Source organism: Oryx dammah, unplaced genomic scaffold (assembly GCF_014754425.2).
Source record: "Oryx dammah isolate SB20612 unplaced genomic scaffold, SCBI_Odam_1.1 HiC_scaffold_4, whole genome shotgun sequence".
Classification (NCBI taxonomy): Eukaryota; Metazoa; Chordata; class Mammalia; order Artiodactyla; family Bovidae; genus Oryx; species Oryx dammah.
Window position 1 is genome coordinate 19,944,361 of NW_024070188.1, and position 25,067 is coordinate 19,969,427.

Below are 25,067 nucleotides of genomic sequence, written 5' to 3' on the forward strand. Positions count from 1 at the left end.
CAGGATTGAAGTTTAGCAAGAAGACTACCATGCAACTGGTTTGGTAATTGTTTAATTGTCTTAATTACAGAGAAAGGTTTCCTTTCCTTTCTTCCTATTTGCTCAATTTTTTTGTTTTCTAAAGGGTTTAGATCAAGGAACGTACAAATTGGAAGAATAAAGTCTCATATTTTGTTTTATATATATTCATAAATGTGTCTGGCAAGTAGTGGATTGGCCAAAAGTTCATTCAAGTTTTTCCATACACTGTTACAGAAAAACCTGAATGAAATTTTTGGCCAACTCAATACGTCAGCAGTCCATCTTGTCAATGGATGAAGTGCTGTAAACCAAGTATATTATTGATTGCTTTTCTATTGCAGACCTACTTTTTTCTTTTCTTTACTTCTTTCTTGATGCCAAGAAGTTTTATAAAATAAGAAGAGACTTCCTTAGGATGTTGTCAACCATGGGAAAAATTTTTAGCAGCTAACTTGTGGAGGAATAGAATAATTCATGTCATCTTGTAAAGATCATCATCTATTGTCTAGGCACTTGTCTTACTGAAATAAGTACAAGATGTGTAAAGTAAAGCATAGCTTAAAATATCATGGTATAGGTCTTTCCTGACTTGTAATTCTCAATGGAGGAAACTTTTATAGATCCTTGGAAGAGGATACTGTAGATCCTCAAGCTATCTTAGAAGTTTTCTGTTAGGCATGAAAATGATACACGAAAACCAGTATTTAAAATATCTAAACGTGTTACCACAGAGAAGGCAATGGCACCCCACTCCAGTACTCTTGCCTGGAAAATCCGATGGACGGAGGAGTCTGGTAGGCTGCAGTCCATGGGGTTGCTGAAAGTTGGACATGACTCAGTGACTTCACTTTCACTTCTCACTTTCATGCATTGGAGAAGAAAATGGCAACCCACTCCAGTGTTCTTGCCTGGAGAATCCCAGGGACGGCGGAGCCTGGTTGGCTGCCGTCTCTGGGGTCGCACAGAGTCAGACACGACTGAAGCGACTTAGCAGCAGCAGCAGCAACATGTTACCAGGAGATTAATATTTAATTCAATATATAAATTAAATATATATTCACTTTTATTCTCCAAATGTAATAATTACAGCACAAACAATTTACCATATCATTCTGATAATTTCCACAATTTATGTTGAGTTTTAGAATTATTAATATGGTCTTAGTTGTTACCACTTTTGAACTATAGTTTGACTAAATTGCATGAAATGACTACCCATTAAATTGATAGTCACTGGAAAAGGTCAATTTTCATTCCAATCCCAAAGAAAGGCAATGCCAAAGAATGCTCAAACTACTGCACAATTGCACTCATCTCACACGCTAGTAACCTGGTGGCTCAGAGGTTAAGGTGTCTGCCTGGAATACAGGAAACCCGGGTTTGATCCCTGGGTCGGGAAATCCCCTGGAGAAGGAAAATGGCAACCCACTCCAGTACTTTTGCCTGGAGAATCCCATGGAGGGAGGAGCCTGGTAGGCTACAATCCATGTTGCAAAGAGCCGGACACGACTGAGCGACTTCACTTTCACACGCTAGTAAAGTAATGCTCAAAATTCTCTAAGCCAGGCTTCAGCAATATGTGAACCATGAACTTCCAGATGTTCAAGCTGGTTTTAGAAAAGGCAGAGGAACCAGAGATCAGATTGCCAACATCTGCTGGATCATCAAAAAAGCAAGAGAGTTCAGAAAAACATCTCTTTCTGCTTTATTGACTATGCCAAAGCCTTTGACTGTGTGGATCACAATAAACTGTGGAAAATTCTGAAAGAGATGGGAATACCAGACCACCTGACCTGCCTCTTGAGAAACCTGTATACAGGTCGGGAAGCAACAGTTAGAACTGAACATGGAACAACAGACTGGTTCCAAATAGGAAAAGGAGTACATCAAGGCTGTATATTGTTACCCTGCTTATTTAACTTCTATGCAGAGTACATCATGAGAAATGCTGGACTGGAAGAAGCACAAGCTGGAATCAAGATTGCCAGGAGAAATATCAGTAACCTCAGATATGCAGATGACGCCACCCTTACGGCAGAAAGTAAAGAGGAACTAAAAACCCTCTCTTTGAAAGTGAAAGAGGAGAGTGAAAAAGTTGGCTTAAAGCTCAACATTCAGAAAACGAAGATCATGGTATCTGGTCCCATCACTTCATGGGAAATAGATGGGGAAACAGTGAAAACAGTGTCAGACTTTATTTTTTTGGGCTCCAAAATCACTGCAGATGGTGACTGCAGCCATGAAATTAAAAGACATTTACTCCTTGGAAGGAAAGTTATGACCAAGCTAGATAGCATATTCAAAGAGAGACATTACTTTGCCAACAAAGGTCTGTCTAGTCAAGGCTGTGGTTTTTCCAGTGGTCATGTATGGATGTGAGAGTTGGACTGTGAAGAAAGCTGAGTGCCAAAGAATTGATGCTTTTGACTGTGGTGTTGGAGAAGATTCTTGAGAGTCCCTTGGACTGCAAGGAGATCCAACCAGTCCATTCTAAAGGAGATCAGTCCTGGGTGTTCATGGGAAGGACTGATGCTAAAGCTGAAACGCCAATACTTTGGCCACCTCATGTGAAGAGTTGACTCATTGGAAAAGACTGTGATGCTGGGAAGGATTGGGGGCAGGAGGAGACGGGGACGACAGAGGATGAGATTGCTGGATGGCATCACCGACTCGATGGACATGAGTTTGAGTGAACTCCAGGAGTTGGTGATGGACAGGGAAGCCTGGTGTGCTGCAGTTCATGGGGTCGCAAAGAGTCGGACACAATTGAGCGACTGAACTGAACTGAACTGAAGTAACATGGAGTTGTGATAAGCAGACTTTCTCTTAATATAAGCAATATTGTTTACAGTGCTTAATTGTCTCTTAAGTTTTTAAGAGCAGTTACTGTCAAACATTTTTTCCAGCTCCTTGATAAGGAAATTTGAAATACCTTCTTGGTCAGCTGGGCCATATTAGAGAGTGAAACAGTGTGGTACTCTTTTGTTGGGCTGCCTGTATTTGAATCCTGGCTCTGGCGGCTACATAGAAGTTGGTAGATAGTGTTGAAATGGAAGAATTTTGAGACTGATTAGCAGAAACCAGCCAGTCAGGAAGGATGCCATGAGTCGTGTCCTGAAGGCCCCCATTTATGCCAGGAAGTAACTCTTTGTTGGATGATGGAAAGCTCTGAGGAGTGGTTTAGGTAGTGGATAGGACATTCAGGGGGTTTGAAAGTGTTAGTCGCTCAGTTATGTCTGACTTTTTGCGACACTGTGGACTGTGGCTTCAGTCAAGAATACTGGAGTGGGTTTCCATCTTCTTCTCCAGGGGCTTTTCCTGACCCAGGGATTGAACCTGGGTCTCCTGCGTTGCAGGGAGATTCTTTACCATCTAGCCACTAGGGAAGGCCTTTCAAGGTGTTTGGGCAGCATCTATTTTCAACCACAGTGAAAACGCTTTGGTACTGCAACAACTGATATATCCGTACTGGTGCATGTTGGCCCCATATCAACCTGAGTTGTATATTAGGCAGAAGAAAGAATGAAATTCAAAAACTAAATCTCTGACTAACCTGTCTCTATAACCCTGTGTGTCATCCTGACTCCAAATATCTGCCCATTTGAAAAGTTAAGTACTCTGTTATCACGTAGTTTCTACCATTCTTCGTCTGGTCGTCTGCTGCTGCCTGAAACATCCTGTCCTAGTATTACTTGACAGGCACTTTAAAGGTGTAATCTAGGACTAGTTGATGTCACCCAGTTACTGGTTTATTCAGAAGCAAGTCTTGTCAGTAGATCTTTGGAAAGAAAAGGATAAAGATATTACTGCAAGTTTGAATTCCTTGAAAGTTGCTTTTTGGTGTTCATGTAGCATCTCTTAGCTTGCCAAGGAATTTATGTTTCTGTTTGATTTACCAATTATGTTAGTTTCTTAGAGCTGCCATAACAGACAAACAAGGTAGCTTACACAACAGAAATTTATGTCTCACAGTTCTGGAGGTTAAAAGTTCAGATTCAAGGTGTCAGCAGAATGAATTCCTCCTGAGTGCTGTGAATAAACGTGTTTCAGGCTGGTTTCTAGTGGCTTTCTGGCAATCATGTTATGTTCATCTCTTTACACAGTCTTCACTCTGTGCATGTCTGTGTTCACGTTTCCCCTTTTATGTTAGTCTAATGACTTCATCTTGACTTTATCTGCAGAGTCTGTATTTCTAAACAAGCTGCATTCTGAGGTATTAGGAGTTAGAACTTCAGCATCAGTTTGAGGAGTCAGTTCACCCAGTACCACCAGTATTAAAATTTTAATTTTGTTTCAGTGATAGAAGTTTGAAGATATGTTACATTGGTTTTGTTGTTGTTTGTGTTGTTTAAATATCTTAAATATTTTTAAAAGTCTAAACAGATTTTTTTTTCTCAATGATAACTAGAGACCAGCAGTCATCTAGATTATCTGATTAATAGTCATTTTCTATGGATATGTTTACTACTTTGGGAAAAGATTTTAGCTTTTGAAATTTTAATGTAATTAAAGGATGATGTGATGAATGACAATTTCAAGATGTGGAAACCCTTCTGGTAATACATATACAGTCTAGTCTAGCCTTACTGTACTCCTTCCTTAGGCAATGATTAATTTTCTCATTTCCAGAAAGCTTCCACAAGATAATGAGACCGACATCTTACATTTAGTATTATAATGTGTCCTGTTGTCTACCAATTCTTGATTAGATTTGTACATTTACTTTAGAACTTCCTTGAAATTCTTCATGTTATGTTGTATTCACAGGGGTAGTTAAAAATTTTTTTTTTTTATGAAAATCATTGGGAAAATACTAGATGATGTATAAATATTCCCTTTAGCCACTTTTAGTATACTGATAGTGTAAACATGTTTGTGCAGGTTTTGTCTGGATCATCTCGTCAAAGTTATTCACCTCCCGGCTATCAAGATTTCAGTAAGTGGGAATCAGTGCTGAAAATAAAAGAAGGACTACTAAGGCAGAAAGAGATTGTAATTGATCGGTGAGTCATTTTGTTTTTTATTACTGAGTATTTCAGGCATGCAGAAGTGTAGATTAATAAAGCAAGTATCTTTGTACCTACCACGTAGAGTTTAAGAAATAGAACCTTAGAAGGATATTGAAGTCTCATTCTGTCTATTCCCAGTCCCAGACATTTCCAAAATTTTGCCTATTTGAGTACCAAAGCTCTGAAAAAAAAAAATGTTTTAAACTGAATAGACTCCTGATTATTCTGAGCAATAAATCTTACTATTACTTAATTATTTATAATCTATATTGGTCCTACATCATTTATGTATACTTGGGGGTAATTAAACCTGTGGCCTATCATGGTAATTGGAAGATAGCTTGAGAAGGCATTTTTTCTTAATCAGTGCTAGTTACTACTTATTTTCATGTGCTTTTATGAGATAAAGTACTAGATATTTTAATCTTAAAATTAAATCCTTATTCAAACCTTTAAATAATTTAATAGTTGAAATTTCAAAAGGTTTTGCTTAGAAACTTAATGTTAAGCACGATCTGCTGGAATATAAACTAGTGCATAGGCCTTCTGACTTCCTTATTCTCCACTATGTTCTCAACATCTTGAACAGAGCCTGGCATGTAGTACATGTGCTTAGTGCTTGATATCGGCCATGCCGGGTAAATGAATGAAGACTGTAAGAGATCGTTACAATGGATTTTATGAAAAACTATCTTAAAATGTTAGATGTTTCTAGTATAAGTGAATTCTATGTATAAGTAGAGACACAGTTGGATATATATTTTTAATACTTGATTTATTGTATATACTCAAAATTGATGCTGTTTTTAAACAGACCAAAATTCAGACCTTCATTAATATGAATTGGTTTGTCCTCAATGAGAATCACTCAGCTTTTATTATTTTTTAGACACCATTATACCATTCTATTGAGTATAAGTTAATAGATGTCTTAGTTCATTTGGGCTGCTATAACAAGATACCATAGACTGGGTAGCTTATTATTATTCAGTTACTCAGTCGTGTCGGACTCTTTGTGATTCCATAGACTGTAGCAACGCCAGTCTTTCCCGTCCTTCGCCATCTCTCAGAGTTTGCTCAAACTCTTGTCCTTTGAGTCGGTAATGCCATCCAACCACCTCGTCCTCTGTCATCCCCTTCTCCTCCTGCCTTCAGTCTTTCCCAGCATCATTGTACAGGAGGCGCTGATGAAAACCATCCCCAAGAAAAAGAAATGCAAAGAGGCAAAATGGTAGTCTAAGGAGACCTCACAAATAGCTGAGAAAAGAAGAGACGTGAAAGGCAAAGGAGAAAAGGAAAGATATACCCATCTGAATGCAGAGTTCCAGAGAATAGCAAGGAGAGATCAGAATGCCTTTTTAAATGAACAATGCAAAGAAACAGGAAAATAATAGAATGCTTACAGACAATAAATATTTATTTCTCCCACTTCTAGAAGCTGGGAAGTCCAAGGCACTGACCAATTCAGTGAGAATCTGGTGAGAGCCAACTTCCTGGTTCATAGATGGCCATCTTCTTGCTGTAGCCTCATGTGGTGAAAGGGGCAAGGGAGCTCTCCAGAGCTTCTTTTGTAGTGATCCTAATTGCATTTGTTTGGACTCTGTGTTCGTGACCTAATCACTTCCCAAAGACCCTCCACCTTCTATACCACATGTTGGGCATTAAGACTTAATGTATGAATCTCGGGGAAGGCTCCCAACATTCAGTCTGTGGAAGTAAGAAATACAGGTTATTATAAATATAGTCTATTAAATATATTTATATTTATCAATTTTGTATATATAGAAGGATACTAAGGAAATAATCCAAAATCATTCAGAGTTGCTCAGTTGGCCAATTCTTGTTTTAATTAAAAAAAAATTTTTATTGAAGTATAGTTGATTATAACATGTAGGTATACAGCTAAATGATTCATATATATCTGTATGTGTGTATATATATATATTCATATATATTTATATATAAATAACCTTTTCAGATCTTTTTATCATGCAGGTTTATTACAAAATATTGAGTATAGTTCTTTCTGCTATACTGTAGGCTCTTACATGTGTATGTGGTGGCTCAGATGGTAAAGAATTTGCCTGCAGTGCAGGAGACCTGGGTTCGATCCCTGGATTGGGAAGATACCCTGGAGAAGGAAATGGCAACCCACTCCAGTACTCTTGCCTGGAGGATCCCATGGACAGAGAAACCTCGTGGGCTACAGTCCATGGGGTCACAAAGAGTCATACACGACTCAGCGACTAACACCGTACACTACGTTACTCTCGTTTTTAATTTATCCATCCCTGCCATCTTTCCCCTTTGGTAGCCATAAGTTTGTTTTCTATGTCTGTGAGTTTCTGTTTTGTAAATAAGTATCATATTTTAGATTCCATATATAAATGATCCCACATTTTTTTACTGTAAAATATTTATCTTGGACTTACTTAGTATGATAATCTCTAGATTCATTCATGTTGCTGCAAATGGCATTATTGCATTCTTTTTTTTTCTATTATAGGTTTTTTTTAATTTTTATTTTTACTTTATTTTACTTTACAATACTGTATTGCATTCTTTTTTATGGCTGCATAATATTCTGTTGTTTATGGGTACCACATCTTTATCCATTCATCTGTTGGTGGACATTTAGGTTGTTCCCATGTCTTGGCTGTTGTAAATAGTGTTGCAGTGGACATTGGGGTGCATATCTTCTCAAGTTATAGTTTTCTCCAGATATATGGCTGGGAATGGGATGGCAGGATCATATGGTAGCTCCACTCTGAGTTTTTTAAGGAACCTCCATACTGTTCTCCATAGTAGCTATACCAATTTTCATTCCCACCAGCAGTATAGGAAGGTTCCCTTTTCTCCACACCCTCTCCAGCATTTATTATTTGTAGACTTTTTGTTGATGGCCATTCTCACTGGTGTGAGGTCTTACCTAATTGTAGTTTTGATTTGCATTTCTCTAATAATTAGCAATGTTGAACATCTTTTCATGTGTCTTTTGGCCATCTGTGTGTCTTCTTTGGAGAATTGCCTATATCTTCTGCATTGTCATGAGTAGGAGTTGGCTGGCCTAGGCTAGCCTCACCTGGATGGCCTGTATGCTCCCATACAAGCATCTGCAGGGGTCTGTTATCCTGCAGTATTCTAGCCAGGGTTTGTCCATAGGGTGGCTGGGTGAAGTTCAAAGAGGAAATGAAGCATACACGTTCTCTTGGAGATCAGGCTCGGAAGTGGCACAGAATCACTTCCTCTGTGTTCTGATTGGCCACAAGGCCAGGAGACTTCACCTGTGGACAGTAGGAACAAAAGGAGTGTAAGTAACACAGGGAAGGGAATAATTATGGGTATTTTTGTGAATAGTATACTGCACCCAGTGTCTTAAATCATTTTCGATATTTTACAAGTCTGTTATAAAATTTGTGATGATTAATGCATTTGATATTGTGTAAGAGGAAGAAAAAGTAGCTCCTCTTTCTGTAGCAATAGAATCAAAATTTAAAAGCAAAAAATGTTCATGTATAAAAATCTTTATATAACACATATAGTACTACAATTGAGAACAAAATAATAGTATATCTTTCTTCTAGGAACCAGATTAGACTAATGGCTTTTAAAATTGTGATAACACATACAGAGGCTATTTCAGAGAGAGATGACAGGATTTAGTTTCTTCCTGGATGAAGCTGAGAGTGAAGATGCTAAACTTTTCTATTTTGGAATATAGTGTGGTTGATGATACCTTTAAAGTCACTTAACTAAAAATTGTACACTGTATGTTATTCCTGAAAATATCAAGTTGTTCATGATTGCATGAGAAAAAAATTTTTTTTTTTTACCATGCCTATAGCTTTTATAGATTTTGGTTAATTAGATCAAGGAAGATCAAATGTTAAGGAAAATTAGCTGCTATAGAAACTGTTCTTCTTATGGCTACCAGTGGGAAATGATCAGAGCTATAGATTGAAAGTTTGGAATTGACATGGATGTATTTTTAAAATAGATAACCAACGAGGACCTACTGTATATAGCACAGGGAAATCCATTCAATATTCTGTAATAACCTAAATGGGGAAAGAATTTGGAAAAGAATATACATTTATATATGTAACTAAATCACTTTGCTGTACACCTGAAACTAATAGAGCATTGTTAATCAACTATACTCCAATATAAAATAAGAAACTGTTCTTAAATGTCCCCTATCTTATGAGAAAAAGCACACAGTTTAATTGCAAAAGCAACTCAAAAGAGGAAACCTGGTTTCCTAATTCTTTATACTTGATACTAAGCATTTAGGTAATTTAGAATAAGATACTTGACCTTTTGCAAATTGATTGTCTCATCTGCCTGGGTACAAGGAGTTTCACTACTTAAGCAAAAAGTGAGATTTTCGAAGATCACTGTTTAAGGCAACTCCCCTCTCCCACCTAGCTGTACAGCATGAGGATTAAATGAATGAATGTGTGTAAAAAGTCTTAATCCTGTCTGATGCATAGTGGCCATTAACAAAGAGTAGCCTCATTATATGTGTTTTATGTATATAATAGTTATATTTATGTAATTGTCTTTCCTCAGTAGATTCTGAGCTCCTTCACAGAAGGGAGTTTCAAGTATATTTTATTATTCGTAATAGAAACTCACTAAATGTTTGTTCAGAGGAAATAGCCTCATTTTAATGAAAAAGAAGCTAAGGTTTTTGGTTAATCTATGCTGTTGCTGATACTCATAGCTGTTATAATGGTTTACACTTAGAAGTTGCTTGGCTCCTGCCACTGAAGTGAACAGATAAAATATAAGGATAAGTCAGTGTACTGGAGCCTGATTCAGAGAGGAAACCCACTATGCTCAGTGGAGACAGCTGAATTAATGCTATTAGTAAATGATGCTGTCGGCACAGAGGAGAATCTCATTCTGTCATTACTTGCAATTTCCAATATAGTACCTGTAAATCTTCTTAAAATTTTGTCCAATATTAAGAAATCTGACTAGCCACTGTTTCGGGGTTCTTGGGAAGGAGACTAAATATTTCAGTTCAGTTCGGTTGTTCAGTCATGTCCAACTCTTCGCAAACCCCACGGACCACAGCATGCCGGGCCTCCCTGTCCATCACCAACTCCAGAAGTCTACTCAAACTCATCTCCATTGAGCCGGTGATGCCATCCATCCACTTCATCCTTTGTCGTCCCCTTCTCCTCCCGCCTTCAATCTTTCCCAGCATCAGGGTCTTTTCAAATGAGTCAGCTCTTCACATCAGGTGGCCAAAGTATTGGAGTTTCAGCTTCAACATCAGTCTGTCCAGTGAACACTCAGGACTGATCTCCTTTAGGATGGACTGATTGGATCTCCTTGCAGTCCAAGGGACTCTCAAGAGTCTTCTCCAACACCACAGTTCAAAAGCATCAATTCTTCGGCGCTCAGCTTCCTTTATAGTCCAACTCTCACATTCATACATAACTCCTGGAAAAACCATAGCTTTGATGAGATGGACCTTTGTTGGCAAAGTAACGTCTCTGCTTTTTAATATGCTATCTAGGTTGGTCATAACTTTTCTTCCAAGGAGTAAGCATCTTTTTATTTCATGGTTGCAGTCACCATCTGCAGTGATTTTGGAGCCCCCCAAAATAAAGTCTGACGCTGTTTCCCTATCTATTTGCCATGAAGTGATGGGACCAGATGCCATAATCTTTGTTTTCTGAATGTTGAGCTTTAAGCCAACTTTTTCACTCTCTTCTTTCACTTTCATCAAGAGGCTCTTTAGTTCTTCTTCACTTTCTGCCATAAGAGTGGTGTCATCTGCATATTTGAGGTTATTGATATTTCTCCCAGCAATCTTGATTCCAGCATGTGCTGCATCCAGCCCAGCATTTCTCATGATATACTCTGCATATAAGTTAAATAAGCAGGGTGAATATATACAAGTCTTCTTTATTCATGAGCCCTAGAACACACCTGCATTTATGCTAATGAGGTGATTCTTAAGCCCTGGATATCTGCTTCAGGCCCTGGGCTGTTCACCAGAGAGACCAACCCTGTGGTCAGAGGGTTGGGTCTTGGAGCTAGTTCAGCCTCCAGGGAAAGGAGGGGACTGGAGATTGAATTCAGTCACAGAGCTGATTTAATCAGTCATGCCCATGCAGTGAAATTCTATAATAAAAATCTTGGGAACTCAATAGATTTGTAGCCAGTTGGTTTTGTCTGGCATCTGAAGTGAGGCTTTCTTGCTGGGGACTCTGCCCTAAGAGTTGTGAAGTCCAGTGCTAAGGTACAGTGTTTGGTGTCCGAATGGAATTTCACACAGTATAGCAGTTGGCCTTGAAATGAAATAGATTTAGAAACTGATTTTATGATGCTGTATACCTAGGTTCTTTTAAACTGCCAGTGAATCTGTTCTGGTTCAGGAGCACTGGTTTGGGACCCTGTGACGAGACCTAAAAGGTGTGAGAGGAGGTGCTGTCCACGTGCCAAAGAGGTGGCTCTGAGGTTCCACAATGCCGCCCCAGGCGCCCTGCACCAGGGCCTGGAGCAGAACCTGCGTGTCCCACCCCCCGGCCGCTCGCGGCCCACTCTGGCCAGAGTCTGATGGCAGTGGCAGCACTAAGGGACCCACCTCCGGAACAGTATAAGCTTTGAAGATGTCGCTGCATACTCCTCCTGGGAGGAATGGAGGCTCCTTGATGAGGCTCAGATATGCCTGTACCTCAGTGTGATGCTGCAAAACTTTGCATTCATGTCTTCACTAGCTAGGGCTTCAGGGACAATGCTGAAAAACAGTGGGTAGCAGGACATCCTTGCCTTCTTCCTGATCTTAATGACCCAGATAACCATGATGGTGTGATCACTCACCTAGAACGAGACACCTTGGAGTGCAAAGTCAAGTGAGCCTTAGGAAGCATCACTGTGAACAAAGCTAATGGAGGTGATAGGATTCCAGCTTAGCTATTTCAGATCCTAAAAGATGATGCTGGTAAAGTGCTGAACTCAATATGCCAGCAAATTTGGAAGTCAGCAGTGGCCACAGGCTGGAAAAGATCAGTTTTCATTCCGATCTCAAAGAAAGGCAGTGCCAAAGAATGTTCAAACGACCTCACAATTGTACTCCTTTCACACGCCAGCAAAGTAAGGCTCAAAATTCTGCAAGCTAGACTTCAACAGTACATAAACTGAATACTTCCAGATGTTCAAGTTGGATTTAGAAAAGGCAGAGGAACCAGATATCAAGTTGACAACATCCATTGACTCATAGAAAAAACAAGAGAATTCCAGAAAGACATCTATTTCTGCTTCATTGACTACACTAAAGTCTTTGTGTGGATCACAACAAACTGTGGAAAATTCTTTAAAAGGTGGGAATACCAGACCACCTGACCTGCCTCCTGAGAAACCTGTATGCAGGTCAAAAAGCTACAGTTAGAACTGAACATGGGACAATAGACTTGTTATAGATCGGGAAAGGAGTATGTCAGGCTGTATATTGTCCCCCTGCTTATTTAACTTATATGCAGAGAACATCATACGAAATGCTGGGCTGGATGAAGCACAAGCTGGAATCAAGATTGCTGGGAGAAATACCAAAATAACCTCAGATATGCAGATCTCTCTTGTTTTTTCTATGAGTCAGTGGATGTTGTCAATTTGATATCTGGTTCCTCTGCCTTTTCTAAATCCATATGCACCACCTTTATGGCAAAAAGTGAAGAGGAACTAAAAGAGCCTTTTGCTGAAGGTGAAAGAGGAGAGTGAAAAAGCTGTCTTAAATCTCAGCATTGAAAAAATCAAAATCATGGCATCCAGTCCTATCACTTCATGGCAAATAGATGGGGAAATAATGGAAACAGAGACTTTATTTTTTGGGCTCCAAAATAACTGTAGATGTTGACTGCAGCCATGATATTAAAAGACAGTTGCTCCATGGAAGAAAAGCTATGACCTACCTAGACAGCATATTAAAAAGCACAGACATTACTTTGCCGACAAAGGTCCATCTAGTCAAAGCTATGGTTTTTCCGGTAGTCATGTATGGATGTGAAGGTTGGAACATAAAGAAGGTTGAGCACTGAAGAATTGATGCTTTTGAACTGTGATGTAGGAGAAGACTCTTGAGAGTCCCTTGGACTGCAAGGAGATCCAGTCAGTCCATCCCAAAGGAGATCAGTCCTGAATATTCATTGGAAGGAATGATGCTGAAGCTGAAGCTCCCATACTTTGGGCACCTGATTCAAACAGCCTACTGTTTAAAAGACCCTGATGGAAAAGAGTGAAGGCCAGAGAAGGGGACGACAGAGGATGAGGTGGTTGGATTGCATCACCAACTCAACAAACATGAGTTTGAGCAGGCTCTGGGAGATGATGAAGGACAGGGAGGCCTGGCGTGCTGCAGTCTGTGGGGTCACAAAGAGTTGGACATGACTGAGCAACTGAACAATAAATATATTTAGGTATAAACAGGCAAAATAACTTAGAAACACACTACTAAAAGTGTATTAAATACTCAAGTAAACTGATAAAAATAATGAAATCTTAATTCAACACTTGTGATGGAGAATAATTATGATATAAATATAATAAATAAATATCCCACCTTGCATTACGAGATCTATCTCAAAATGACAGCTGTACTATAAATTGCTGTGAGCAAAATCTCATCTGTTAATTGATCATATATGTGAAATTGGAGTTTTAATAACTTTTAATAACCTGATATGTACACATAGGCCTCGCTTTAGGAATCTGATCACAAATCCTAGGTTATAAAGCAGGTGAGTTAGGAGGACATTTAATATGAATTCTGTTTTTTAAAAAAATCCACACTATACCAGATTTTATATTCACCACTGATTTTAAAAGTTTACCTAGCAAAATTATAATGTGATTTTACTTCCACATGTAATTGTGAAACATACACAATACTGAAGGCTCAAATGATGGCATTTTTTAGTAATAAAATATTTTTAAATTAAGATATTACATTTTTTTAGATATGTTATCACATACTTTATAGTATAATATAAACAAATTAGTAAAATTTTACTGGTCTTCCTCTTTGCACCCTATACCTTTGGTCATCTCTTCTTTTATTTCAATCTGTCTTCCCTCTGTCTCTTATAACTTCATTATGAGTCTTATTATTAAATTTTTGACAATTAATGATAATACATATAAAACTCCTAGCATGTTGCCTGACACATTAACAGTTTTCAAATGTTTTAGGAAAAATTCACAAAAGTTATATCATTTGATTAGAGTAAGTTATGATCCACTGAGGAAATATATGAGCTTCAGTGTGTCTGGGTCCAGCATGAGGCTACATTAAAATGAAATTTCAGCGCTATCAAGAGACGTAAACCTGCCACCATGTGAGTTCTCCTTCCTTGGTGATGTTTATGCGTAGATCATGCAACCTGGATATTGTAGATAAAGTGCAGGCAGAGTACAGCAATTGAACTACAGGATATTTATAAAAATACCTGTCACTCCTTACAATGATCAGATGTTTCAATTGGTATTGCGTGTTGAAAAGAATTTGGATGAATGGAAATAATGATATTAAGATAAAGGCATTCCTGACTGAGAATGAAACAGTTTGTATATTAGGCAGCAAGAAGAAAGAAAGCAAAGCATGACTTTGTCAGAACCTAGAAAGAGTATTCTACAAAAGATGATGTTCTTTTAAGTAACCAGGAGTACTCAGTATAAACTTTTTTCTATATTTAACATATCTCATGGTACTGTGGTTTAAAACGATTTCTTATTATGAATTTTAAGATCATACTTCTAACTCTTAATGCCAAATTAGAATACTGAAAATTCTGCTTTTAATTAGATCAATTTATAAAAGTATGTTTTGTGTAATGTGACCCCAACTTATGTTTTGCAGGCAGAAGCAACAAATTACCCACCTGCATGAAAGAATAAGGGATAATGAATTACGAGCACAACATGCCATGTTAGGACATTATGTAAATTGTGAGGATTCTTATGGGGCTGGTTTGCAGGTAAGATTACAAAGGGTTTTGTGGTGGTTGTTTTACTAGTATTGTCAAACATATACTTAAACTGTATGATTAGGACATTTTGGGGATGAGCCATCTGTTCCTATGGTTCATATTTGTATGTGTAGTAAAAGGTGTTCCAGTGCTGTTTTCCATCCATCCAGTTCACATGCTTTTCCCGCACGAACAGGAACTACTATTATCAGCTTCTAGTGTAACCTTCCAGAGTTGATATTTGTTACAACTCACAGATAAATTTATTTTTTCCTACGCAAAAGATATCAACTATATAAAATATTCAACATACTACTTTTTTCTTCATCTTACGTAAAATTACATAAACTACAATGACTATTTCCATATCATTACCTAGGCACCATCCCTTTCCTTTGCTTTTACAGCTGCTTGATTTCCCATTTTATGGAAACAGCATAATTTATCCATCCTATCTCTGCTTGTCAAAATCTGGGTTGTTTTCTAGTTTGGGACTACTATGCAAAATCTTACGAAAGTGAAACTGTGCTCATTAAGCAGTAGCTCCCCATCTCACTCCCTGACCCGTGGCAGCTACCATTCTACTTTCTGTCTCCGTAATTTTTAGTTACTCCAGGCATCTCATGTTAAATGGAATTATGTAGTATTTGTCTTTTTGTGGCTGGCATATTTCACTTAGCGTAATATCCTCAAGGTTCATCCATATTGTAGATGTGTCAGAATTTCCTTCCTTGTTAAGGCCGGATAATATCCCATTGGATGTATATCACGTTTCGCTTTTCTACTCATCTTTCAGTGGACACTTGGCTGGATTCCATATTTTATCTGTAGTGAATAACACTGCTGTGAACATTTTTGCATCATTTATTTGAACGTGAATACTATTGGCAAAATATAGTAGGTACTTCTATTTGGTCATTTCCATTTATATCTTTATTCTTAGAGTTAAATCAATTTAAGTGTAATTTTTTCCTCCATTATATTTTCAAACTTGCAGTTTTATTAAAGGCATTGTTAAAATCAGGACATGATAAATAAAGACCAAATAACAGACTTATTTGAGGCAGAGGCACTTAACATAGAGATTCCAGCTTGTTTGTCATACTTCAGTTACTAATATATCAAATACCTTGTTATGTGATATCATCTAAAAGTTCCAGCATGTGACAGCAAGTATCTATCATACTGAGATTAATAGTGTTCAGTTATTTGAAAGCAGTATTTCTGTACTACTTAAGTAGTATAATTTGCTTTGATAAGGGTATTTTAATAGAACCATATAGTTTCTCCTTATAACCTCATTATTCTGAATAAAGGTTTTACTTGAATTATACAATTATTATTATATTACCAAAAAACATAAAACTTAATGTCTGTCTGCAAGCTTAAAGAAAATGTCTTTTGACACATAGCATCAGACCAGTAGAGGGCTCTCTAAGTCAGTCTGCAAGGACAGATAGAAATATAAGGAAAATGGGGTTGCTAAAAATATTATAAGAATTTTAAATTATGTGGGGGAGTTAAAATATTGTTGAGAAATTCATTTTAAAGGATAAGTGTGAGACTCCCCAGTGGTTATGACTTCGCCTTCCAATGCAGGTTCAATTCCTGGTCAGAGATCCCACACAACTCATGGCCAGAAAAACCCCCCAAAAAACACAGAACAGAAGCAATGTTGTAACACATTCAGTAAACACTTTAACAGTGGTGTACATAAAAAAAAAATCTTTTTAAAAAAGGTAAGTGCAATTAATAAAAGAGAATGCAAGGAACCCTCTCCAGTACTAAATGGATACAATAAATATGTAAATTTTTTTCAGTAGATTGATACAGAGAGTGAATAAAATGGCAAAGGTTTAGAAGTAACGACTAATATAATAAAATTCTCCTTAGTGAAGGAAGTTTTTATTTTTCTTTATATTTTATTGAACAAATTTGACATGTAATATGGAATGAGTTTGGGCTTTCCTTGTGGCTCAGAGGGTAAAGAATTCACCTGCAGGGCAGATCTAGGTTCCACCCCTGGGTCTGGAACATCCCTTGAAGAAGGGACTGGGCACCCATTCCAGTATTCTTGCCTGGAGAATTCCCATGGATGGAGGAGCCTGGCAGGCTACGATCCATGGGGTCACAGAAGAGTCAGACACGACTGAGTTACTAAGCACACACACACAGTGTGTGTTTAAGGTGTATGGCATGTTGCTTTGATACATTTGTATGTAATATGATGGCTATTTTAGTGGTATTTATCACATTACATAATTAAAGTACAATATTATTTTCTGTATTCATTACACTGTGCATTAACTACTTGTGGCATATTTACTGCTTGTTGAAAGTTTACCCTTAAACACCACACTCTTATCCTCCGTGGGTGCTCCACCCCTTCCCATGATCCCTGGTAAGAAGGTTCTCTCTGTTTATTATAGGTTTAATTTATTTAGATTCCACGTATAAGTGGTATCATACAGTACTTGCTTTTCTTTATCTGATTTATCTCATTTAGCATAAGGTGCTCAAGATCTGTGTATGTGCGAAGATATCCTCCTTTCTCATGGCTGAATAAACTCCATTGTGTATTACAGCTTTTATCCATTCGTACGTTGATGGACATTGGGATTGTTGCCTTATCTTGGCTGTTGTAAATAATGCTGGATAACTATGGGAGCGCATGTATCTTGTAGAAATCATGTTTTCTTCTGGGTATATATCCAGAGATGACATTGCTGGATCCTATGGTAGATTTGTTTTTTTATCTTTTTGAGGAACCATCATACCGGTTTTGTAATGGCCACGCTAATTTATGCTCCCACCAACCATGTTTAAGAGGCCCCTTTCCAGCACATCCTCCCAGCACCCCTTATCCCTTGTCTTCTTCATGATAACCATTCTAACAGGTGGGAGGTAAGATACTAGTTTGATTCTGATTTGAATTTCTCTGGTGATTAGCATTCCCTGATGTGATGTTGAGCATTTTTCCATATGTCTGTTGGCCGTTTTTATTTTCTCATTGAAAATATGTCTGTTTAGTTCTTCTGCCTATTTTTAAATCAGGTTGTCTTTTGTTAAGTTGAATGAGTCTTTTATGTATTTTGGATTTTAACCCCTTATCTGATACGGGGTTTGTAAAATGTTCCCCCATTCAGGAGGTTGTCTTTTCATTTTGTTAATTGTTTCTTTTACTGTACTTCTTTTTTAGTTTGACTAGCCTCATTTGTTGATGTTTGCTTTTGTTGTTTGTCCTTTCGGCATTATGTAAGAAAAAAGTCATTGCCAAGACAAATATTGATGACTTCTAGGAGTTTTATGGTATCAGGTCTTAGACGATAATTTTTGTGAGTCATGATGTAGGGGCCTACTTTCATTGTTCTGCATGTGTTTCTACAGAAACATACCATACCCACTCTTGGCTCCTTGTTGAATACTAGTTGACATTATATTTTAGAGTTTAATTCTGGGCTCTCCATTCAGTTTCAGTGGTCAGTGTGTCAATGCCAGTACCAGTCTCATTACTGTGATTTATAGGGTAATTTGGAATCTAGAAGTGTGATGCTTCTGGTTTTGTTCTTTTTCTCAGTATTGCTTTGGCTGTCCAGGGTCTTTTCTGGGTCCATACAAACTTTAGGATTGTTTATTCTATTTCTGTGAAGAGCAGCAAAGGAATTTTTCCCTTGGATTTATAAACATTACTTTTTATGCACAGCGTTTTGTATTGGCACATTTTGGGGGTCCATAACTTGTTCATCCTAACTCCTTAGTATATTTAAAAAAGGAAATTATGCTTTTAATATTCTGTATATTCTAGGTTTAAAAAGTATATTTTTGAAATAAAATACCTTTTAAATTAATTTATCGATAAAAAATATAACTCTTGAGAAGTAAATTCTGTTTGCCTATTAAAAACTTTGAATAACCTTAAAATCAAAATGACCTGAGAACTAGATATTGCTAAGTCTCATAGGTGGAAAATGAGAACCAGGTCTTAATCCTAAAATTCAAACTTCCTCAGTTGTTTCAGTAGTAGAATTACTAGAACCAAAGAGTGGTTTGTACTTATAATATCTTATACCAAAATTTCAACCTGTAGTTAACAGGCTTGCATGGAAAAAACCCAAATACGGAAGACCCTTCTTCCTTTTGTTAAAAATTGAAGAAGAAAGGCCAGCACTTGTTATTTGTTGTCTTTCTGATGATAGCCTTTCTGCTAGGTATGAGGTCATATCTCACTGTGGCTTGATTTGCATTTCCCCAACAATTAGTGATGTTGGACATCTTTTCATGTGCCTGTTGGCCATCTGTATGTCTTCTTTGAAAGAATTTTTTTCAGTTCCTCTGTCCATTTTTTAATTGTTTTTGTCTTTTTTTTTTCCCTTGATGTTGAGTTGTATGAGTTCTTTGTGTATTTTGGATATTAACCTCTTATCAGATATATCATTTGCCTTTATCTTCTCTCATTCAAATCTTGTCTGACTCTCCTTCAAAGCCTGGCTCTTGAAGAGAATAATACATTTGTTCATTTAGCAATTATTTTTGAACTCATCTTGTGCCCAGTCACTGCTCTATGAAATAGGGATAAAAGAACAATTAAGATGGACAGAAATTCCTGATTTCATGACCCTTACTTTCTGGTTAGGGGAAACACTCTATTAATACTTACTGATATGTATTTATTGGTATGTATTAACTTTATTAGGGATCTCATTTACCTGTTAGCTAAAAATGATCAGCTGTGAGAAAAGACTTCTTTAGTCTTTATTTCCCCAGAACTTTTACTTCTTTATAATGTACTTTTTACACTCTAATTATGCCTTTTAACCAAATAATAACTGCTTTTTATTTAGCTTCTGCCTTGTGCTAGGAACTTCCTATAACTTGGCCATGGTAGGTGATTTGCATTGATCACGGCACATAACTGAGAAGCAGCAGAGCTGGGATTAATGCCGAGGTCTGTCATTAAAGGCCTGTGTGTGCTCTTTGTACTGTCCCTCATTTCCAGTTTCTTTCCATTGGTTCAGGACAAGTAAACTTTTAAAGCTTTGCCTGTGTGTTTCTCTTTCTGAATAGCCACAATATGAGAACACCTCCCTCCAGACTCCATTTTCAGACCAGTCAGCATCCCATTCCCAGCACGAGGATCTTGAGCAAAAGCTTGCATCTACTGAGAAAGAAGTTTTACAGCTCAATCAGTTTCTCAAACAAAGAATAAGCCAATTTAGTGAAGAGAAGAAGAAACTGGAGGAAAAGGTAGGTATTTTTAATAAAGTTGAATAAGGCCAAGGGCATTCCTTCAGCATACGATTTTTTTTGTTATCTACTATATGCCAGGTATCTTACCAAGTTTATTATACTAAAGTGAATAGTTTTATAGTAACTTTTGAGAAACCCTGTGCTATCTACAAAAATCCAGACATTTTTTTTGAGAAACAAAAATACCATTGTATATTATATTATGTCTTTCTAAATAATAGTAAAGCTCTTTTTAGTTGCCTGTGCTGAGATGTGACACCAATAACTTTTCTCCTTTTCCTTTTTGGGTCCTGTATCTTTGTCATGTGTGGTATGAAGGATTGCTAAATGAAATAAAAGTGGTCTTTCTTTCAGAAGCACGTGACTTCAAGTTATTTAAGCTGAAGCCCTTGAATAGAATAAGTAGCTGAAAGCCAAATGCCTATATAGACACAGTATATCTGTACATTTATTTGACCTTTCTGCCTTTATTAAAGTATTTTCACATACTTCATCTCATTCCATTATAGTATCATTTAAAAATCATCTTAAGCAGCTACTTAGTTGTAGAACTGGCTTTAGATTTCTCTTGTTACACTCAACTTACTATTCCATAAACTAACCTCCCATTCAGGTGATCTTAAGGCAGTCACTATGGTTTTCTGTAGACAAGATTGGCACTGTTGATAAGAAACTCATTGATATTTTTGAGTCAGTATAGATATACATGTGTGTATGCACACACACACGAGCTAAAATTTTTTATCTTCCAAAAATAATTTGACATTTTACATGGCAGATAGAAATTGTTGAAAAGCTAGACTTAAAATTCAAGACAATTTAACTCTTTGTTTGCTGCCTTGGTTCTAATAATAATTTATAAAAAAAAAATTAGAGGAAAATACTTCCTCCCTAATCTGTTTTGTTCTAATAATTGTTTTTAAAATAAAGAAAAATAAATCTGTTTGTAAATTTCTTCTAAAATGGAGCTCTCCTATTGCCTTCTAGGAATGGTCTTAGTATTGTGTAATACTTGAAAGAAAAATCTTATCTTTTTATAACTAAAATAAGATTTATTAGCATTGTCTCATTTGATAGCTTCCCTGGTAGCTTAGACAGTAAAGAATCTGCCTGCAATGCAGGAGACCCAGGTTCAGTCCCTGGGTTGGGAAGATCCTCTGGAGAAGGGAATGGTTACACACTCTAGTATTCTTGCCTGGAAAATTCCACGGACAGAGGAGCCTGGCGGGCTGCTATCCATAGACTTACGAAGAGTCAGACATGACTCAGTGACTAACACTTTCCCTTTTCTTTTCATTGTTTGTTGCTGTTGTTCAGTCACTAAGTTATGTCCTGCTCTTCGTAACTGCATGGACTGCAGCTTGCCAGACTTCCCTGTCCTTCACCATCTCCTGGAGTTGGCTTAAACTCATGTCCACTGAGTTAGTGATGCCATCCAACCCTCTCATCTGTTGTCCACCTCTCCCCCTGCCTTCAATCTGTCCCAGCATCAGGGTCTTTTCCAGTGAGTTGGCTCTTGGCCTCAGGTGGCCAAAATATTGGAGCTTCGGCATATTCAGGGTCGGTTTCCTTTAGGATTGACTAGTTTGATCTCCTTGCAGTCCAGGGGACTCTTGGGAGTCTTCTTCACCGCAAAAGTTTGAAAGCATCAATTCATTTACCCGTAGGTAATTACTGGAGTTCAAAATTCAGTGACCTCTATTAATCTGAAACATAAAACTTGGAAGTTAAAGAAACAAAAACCAGAAAATAGAGAACTTCTCCTCAGTCAGCAGAGTAAAGAAAAACAAGAAAACTAGATCCAATAATTATGTGTGATCAGCTCCTTGTGGTCACAGATAACAGAGATGATGTCTGATCAAGTGTTGGCCAAGATCTGTGATCCAGAGCAGCAAGCTTGACATGATAGCAAAGAAGAGAGTTGACCAACCAGAGGAAAAAAAGATACCTTTTGAACTGTGGTGTTGGAGAAGACTCTTGAGAGTCCCTTGGACTGCAAGGAGATCCAACCAGTCCATTCTGAAGGAGATCAGCCCTGGGATTTCTTTGGAAGGAATGATGCTAAAGCTGAAGCTCCAGTCCTTTGGCCACCTGATGCGAAGAGTTGACTCATTGGAAAAGATTCTGATGCTGGGAGGGATTGAGGGCAGGAGGAGAAGAGGACAACTGAGGATGAGATGGCTGGATGGCATCACCGACTCGATGTACGTGAGTCTGAGTGAACTCCGGGAGATGGTGATGGACAGGGAGATGGTGATGGACAGGGAGGCCTGGCGTGCTGCGATTCATGGGGTCGCAAAGAGTCGGACACGACGAGCGACTGAACTGAACTGAACTGAACTGAGGACGCCTTTGCATGGTAGAAGTCAACCTGACTAAATTATTCTAGTGGCTCCTTTCTGAGGTCACAATTATGTCACATTTAAGACAGGTAAACAATTAAGTGTAAATTAGGGAGCATGCAGTAAAAGTAGACTGGTTAGTTATGTAACTTACAGGGTCATTTGCTAAGGCAAAAACAGGATGGTATGGTCTTTGCAGGTCACAACCAGTGCCAACATCCGTAAGTTCTGGTAGAGAACAAGTTAAATTGTCACACCAGCACCTTGATTTTAGTCCTGAGAAAGCCCCAGCACATAGTAGGATTTGTCTATTTTACCAGTGTTGCTCCTGACCCAAAGAACTAAGTGGCTCCTAATTTTATTAATGGAATAAATAGATGAAATAAGATGTGATGTGTTTTTCTAATTGAAATTGTTTTAATAAAAGTTGTTATACAGTAGACCTGAAAGAAATTAGATAAAGCACAAAAGAAACTAGATTGTGACCAAACATTAGCTTTTATAAAATTTGGAAGAGTAATCCATTATACTACTGATTACTACTTATTTCCATGGTGAATATGAGAAAAGGCTATAAAGTTATTTTAGAACCCTATAAGCTTGTGAAATAATATTAAATGTCTGAAAGACAGGCAATTTAAAGTAAACATAGTCTAGAGTTTACCTTTTAGGCAACTATTTGTATATGCTTTGTTTTTAATTGATCTTGAGTATGAAAGAGCTATAGCAGTAGTATCTCTACAGAATCTAAAGATTTGTATATTCCAGGTGGAAAGGCAAAAACAAATAGCACATAAAAATCTGAGGTTCAACCTGTACAAATTGGGATTTACTAGTAGTATGAATTGTATATGTTCTCTAGTAGGTGTTCAGTTAATGTATTTCATCAGTCCTAGGGTGGCATTAATGATAAGGCACGTTTTTATTTTATATAATTTTTGGAAGGAAAATATGCTGCAAGTTCAGTTTGACACAATGCTTTAGCAACAGTCTTGCTTGAGCTATGGATTACTCTCATTAGTCCCATTATTTGTTCTTAAGTATTTGATCATTTTGGTAAGTGTCCTGGCTCTGATTGCATTACTTTACTTAGTACACGATAAGTAATTCCTTTGTCTGTAAGTAACAAAACAGCTTTAATTACTTATAAATATCTTCTTTTCTTAATTCACATAAAACATTGCACATAACTTTGCAAGAAATAAATTAAAGTCATCATTCCAGAGATGAATACTTGCTTCACTGATTTCAGAATTATACCCTGAAACTGTCTGTTTTTCTGGGTACCAAGACAGAAACAATGCCAAAATAAGTTGGTTTTTCAATGTCAAACTTTATAAAATTAGTTTTTCAATGCCAAACTATAATGTAACATTTCAAAAGTATTTTAAATGTCATTTACACTTAACACTATTTCAACTTGTACGTAATACTGTTGAAATGACATATGAATAGTCTTGACTGAATTTGCACATATGCAGACAATAAAAACTATATCATTCCTGCAGCCTGGCTGACTGCAGTTTATAGGACATCATCAGTTGTAAAGCAAATAAAAATTCCCAAAGTCTTAATTTCAGTGATATGAGAATTTGCAAAAATGTGAATCTTAGAATTTATGAAATAAGGTAACTCATATGTAAGTTGGAAGTGATGTTAGCTATCTCTGAAACTGTTGGTGAATTCAGTGATGCCTAAGATTAGGATGTTTATATAATATTGTTATTTTTTGACACGAAACCCCTAAAGATTCTTAATCTTTTTTTAGCTTAAAACCAGAGATAGATACATTAGTAGCTTGAAAAAGAAATGCCAGAAGGAGTCTGAACAGAATAAAGAAAAGCAGAGAAGAATTGAGACCTTGGAAAAGTATCTGGCTGATCTTCCAACTCTTGATGATGTGCAGAGTCAGAGTCTACAGGTAACATGAAATAAAATGCTGATCTTTAAATGGCAGGAAACATATTCTTTTTTGAATTGACTCTTTTGACATATGAAATTTATAGTGTTTCATTCATTTTGTAAATTTTTATAATTAAAATTTTTGGTTGTATATTTGGCTAATTGTAAGTTAAATCTGTGTGCTTAATTGCTGTTGTTAGGATTAACTTTAATTGGAAACTTTGGTCATTTAAGCATGAATAGGTCTTTCTTATTCTTAATTAACACGTGGTTTCCTGCGCAATGAACCTGTGTCTTAACTCTGACTGTTCTACTCTATAGTTTCTAAACCACTGACACCCCACTCCATGCATGCACCACGTGCACCTCAGTTCTGACTTTTCCCAGTGTTCTCTGGGAGCCACCGAGGCTTAACAAGACCTTTTGGACTATCTTTCTAGATACTTGTCTTGTTTTCATCATTCTTCTTAATCTCTCCATAAATTCTTTCTTACACTTTAATCTATGACCTCCATTCACTCCTCTGACTTCTGACTGTTTTCCTTTCTTAGCAATATCTCATGCAA

General features: G+C 37.3%; 1 protein-coding gene across 2 annotated transcripts in view; it reads left to right on the plus strand.

The window, feature by feature from the left end:
• CEP85L (centrosomal protein 85 like) overlaps positions 1–25,067 on the plus strand; it is a 143,810-nt gene that overhangs the window by 87,379 nt on the left and 31,364 nt on the right. For both annotated transcript variants that reach the window (XM_040238415.1, XM_040238416.1), the window contains exons 4-7: positions 4,903–5,024; positions 14,902–15,019; positions 20,075–20,254; positions 24,368–24,520. In XM_040238415.1, coding sequence (XP_040094349.1) covers positions 4,903–5,024; positions 14,902–15,019; positions 20,075–20,254; positions 24,368–24,520 — 573 coding nt within the window. The remainder of the gene's footprint in view (positions 1–4,902; positions 5,025–14,901; positions 15,020–20,074; positions 20,255–24,367; positions 24,521–25,067) is intronic.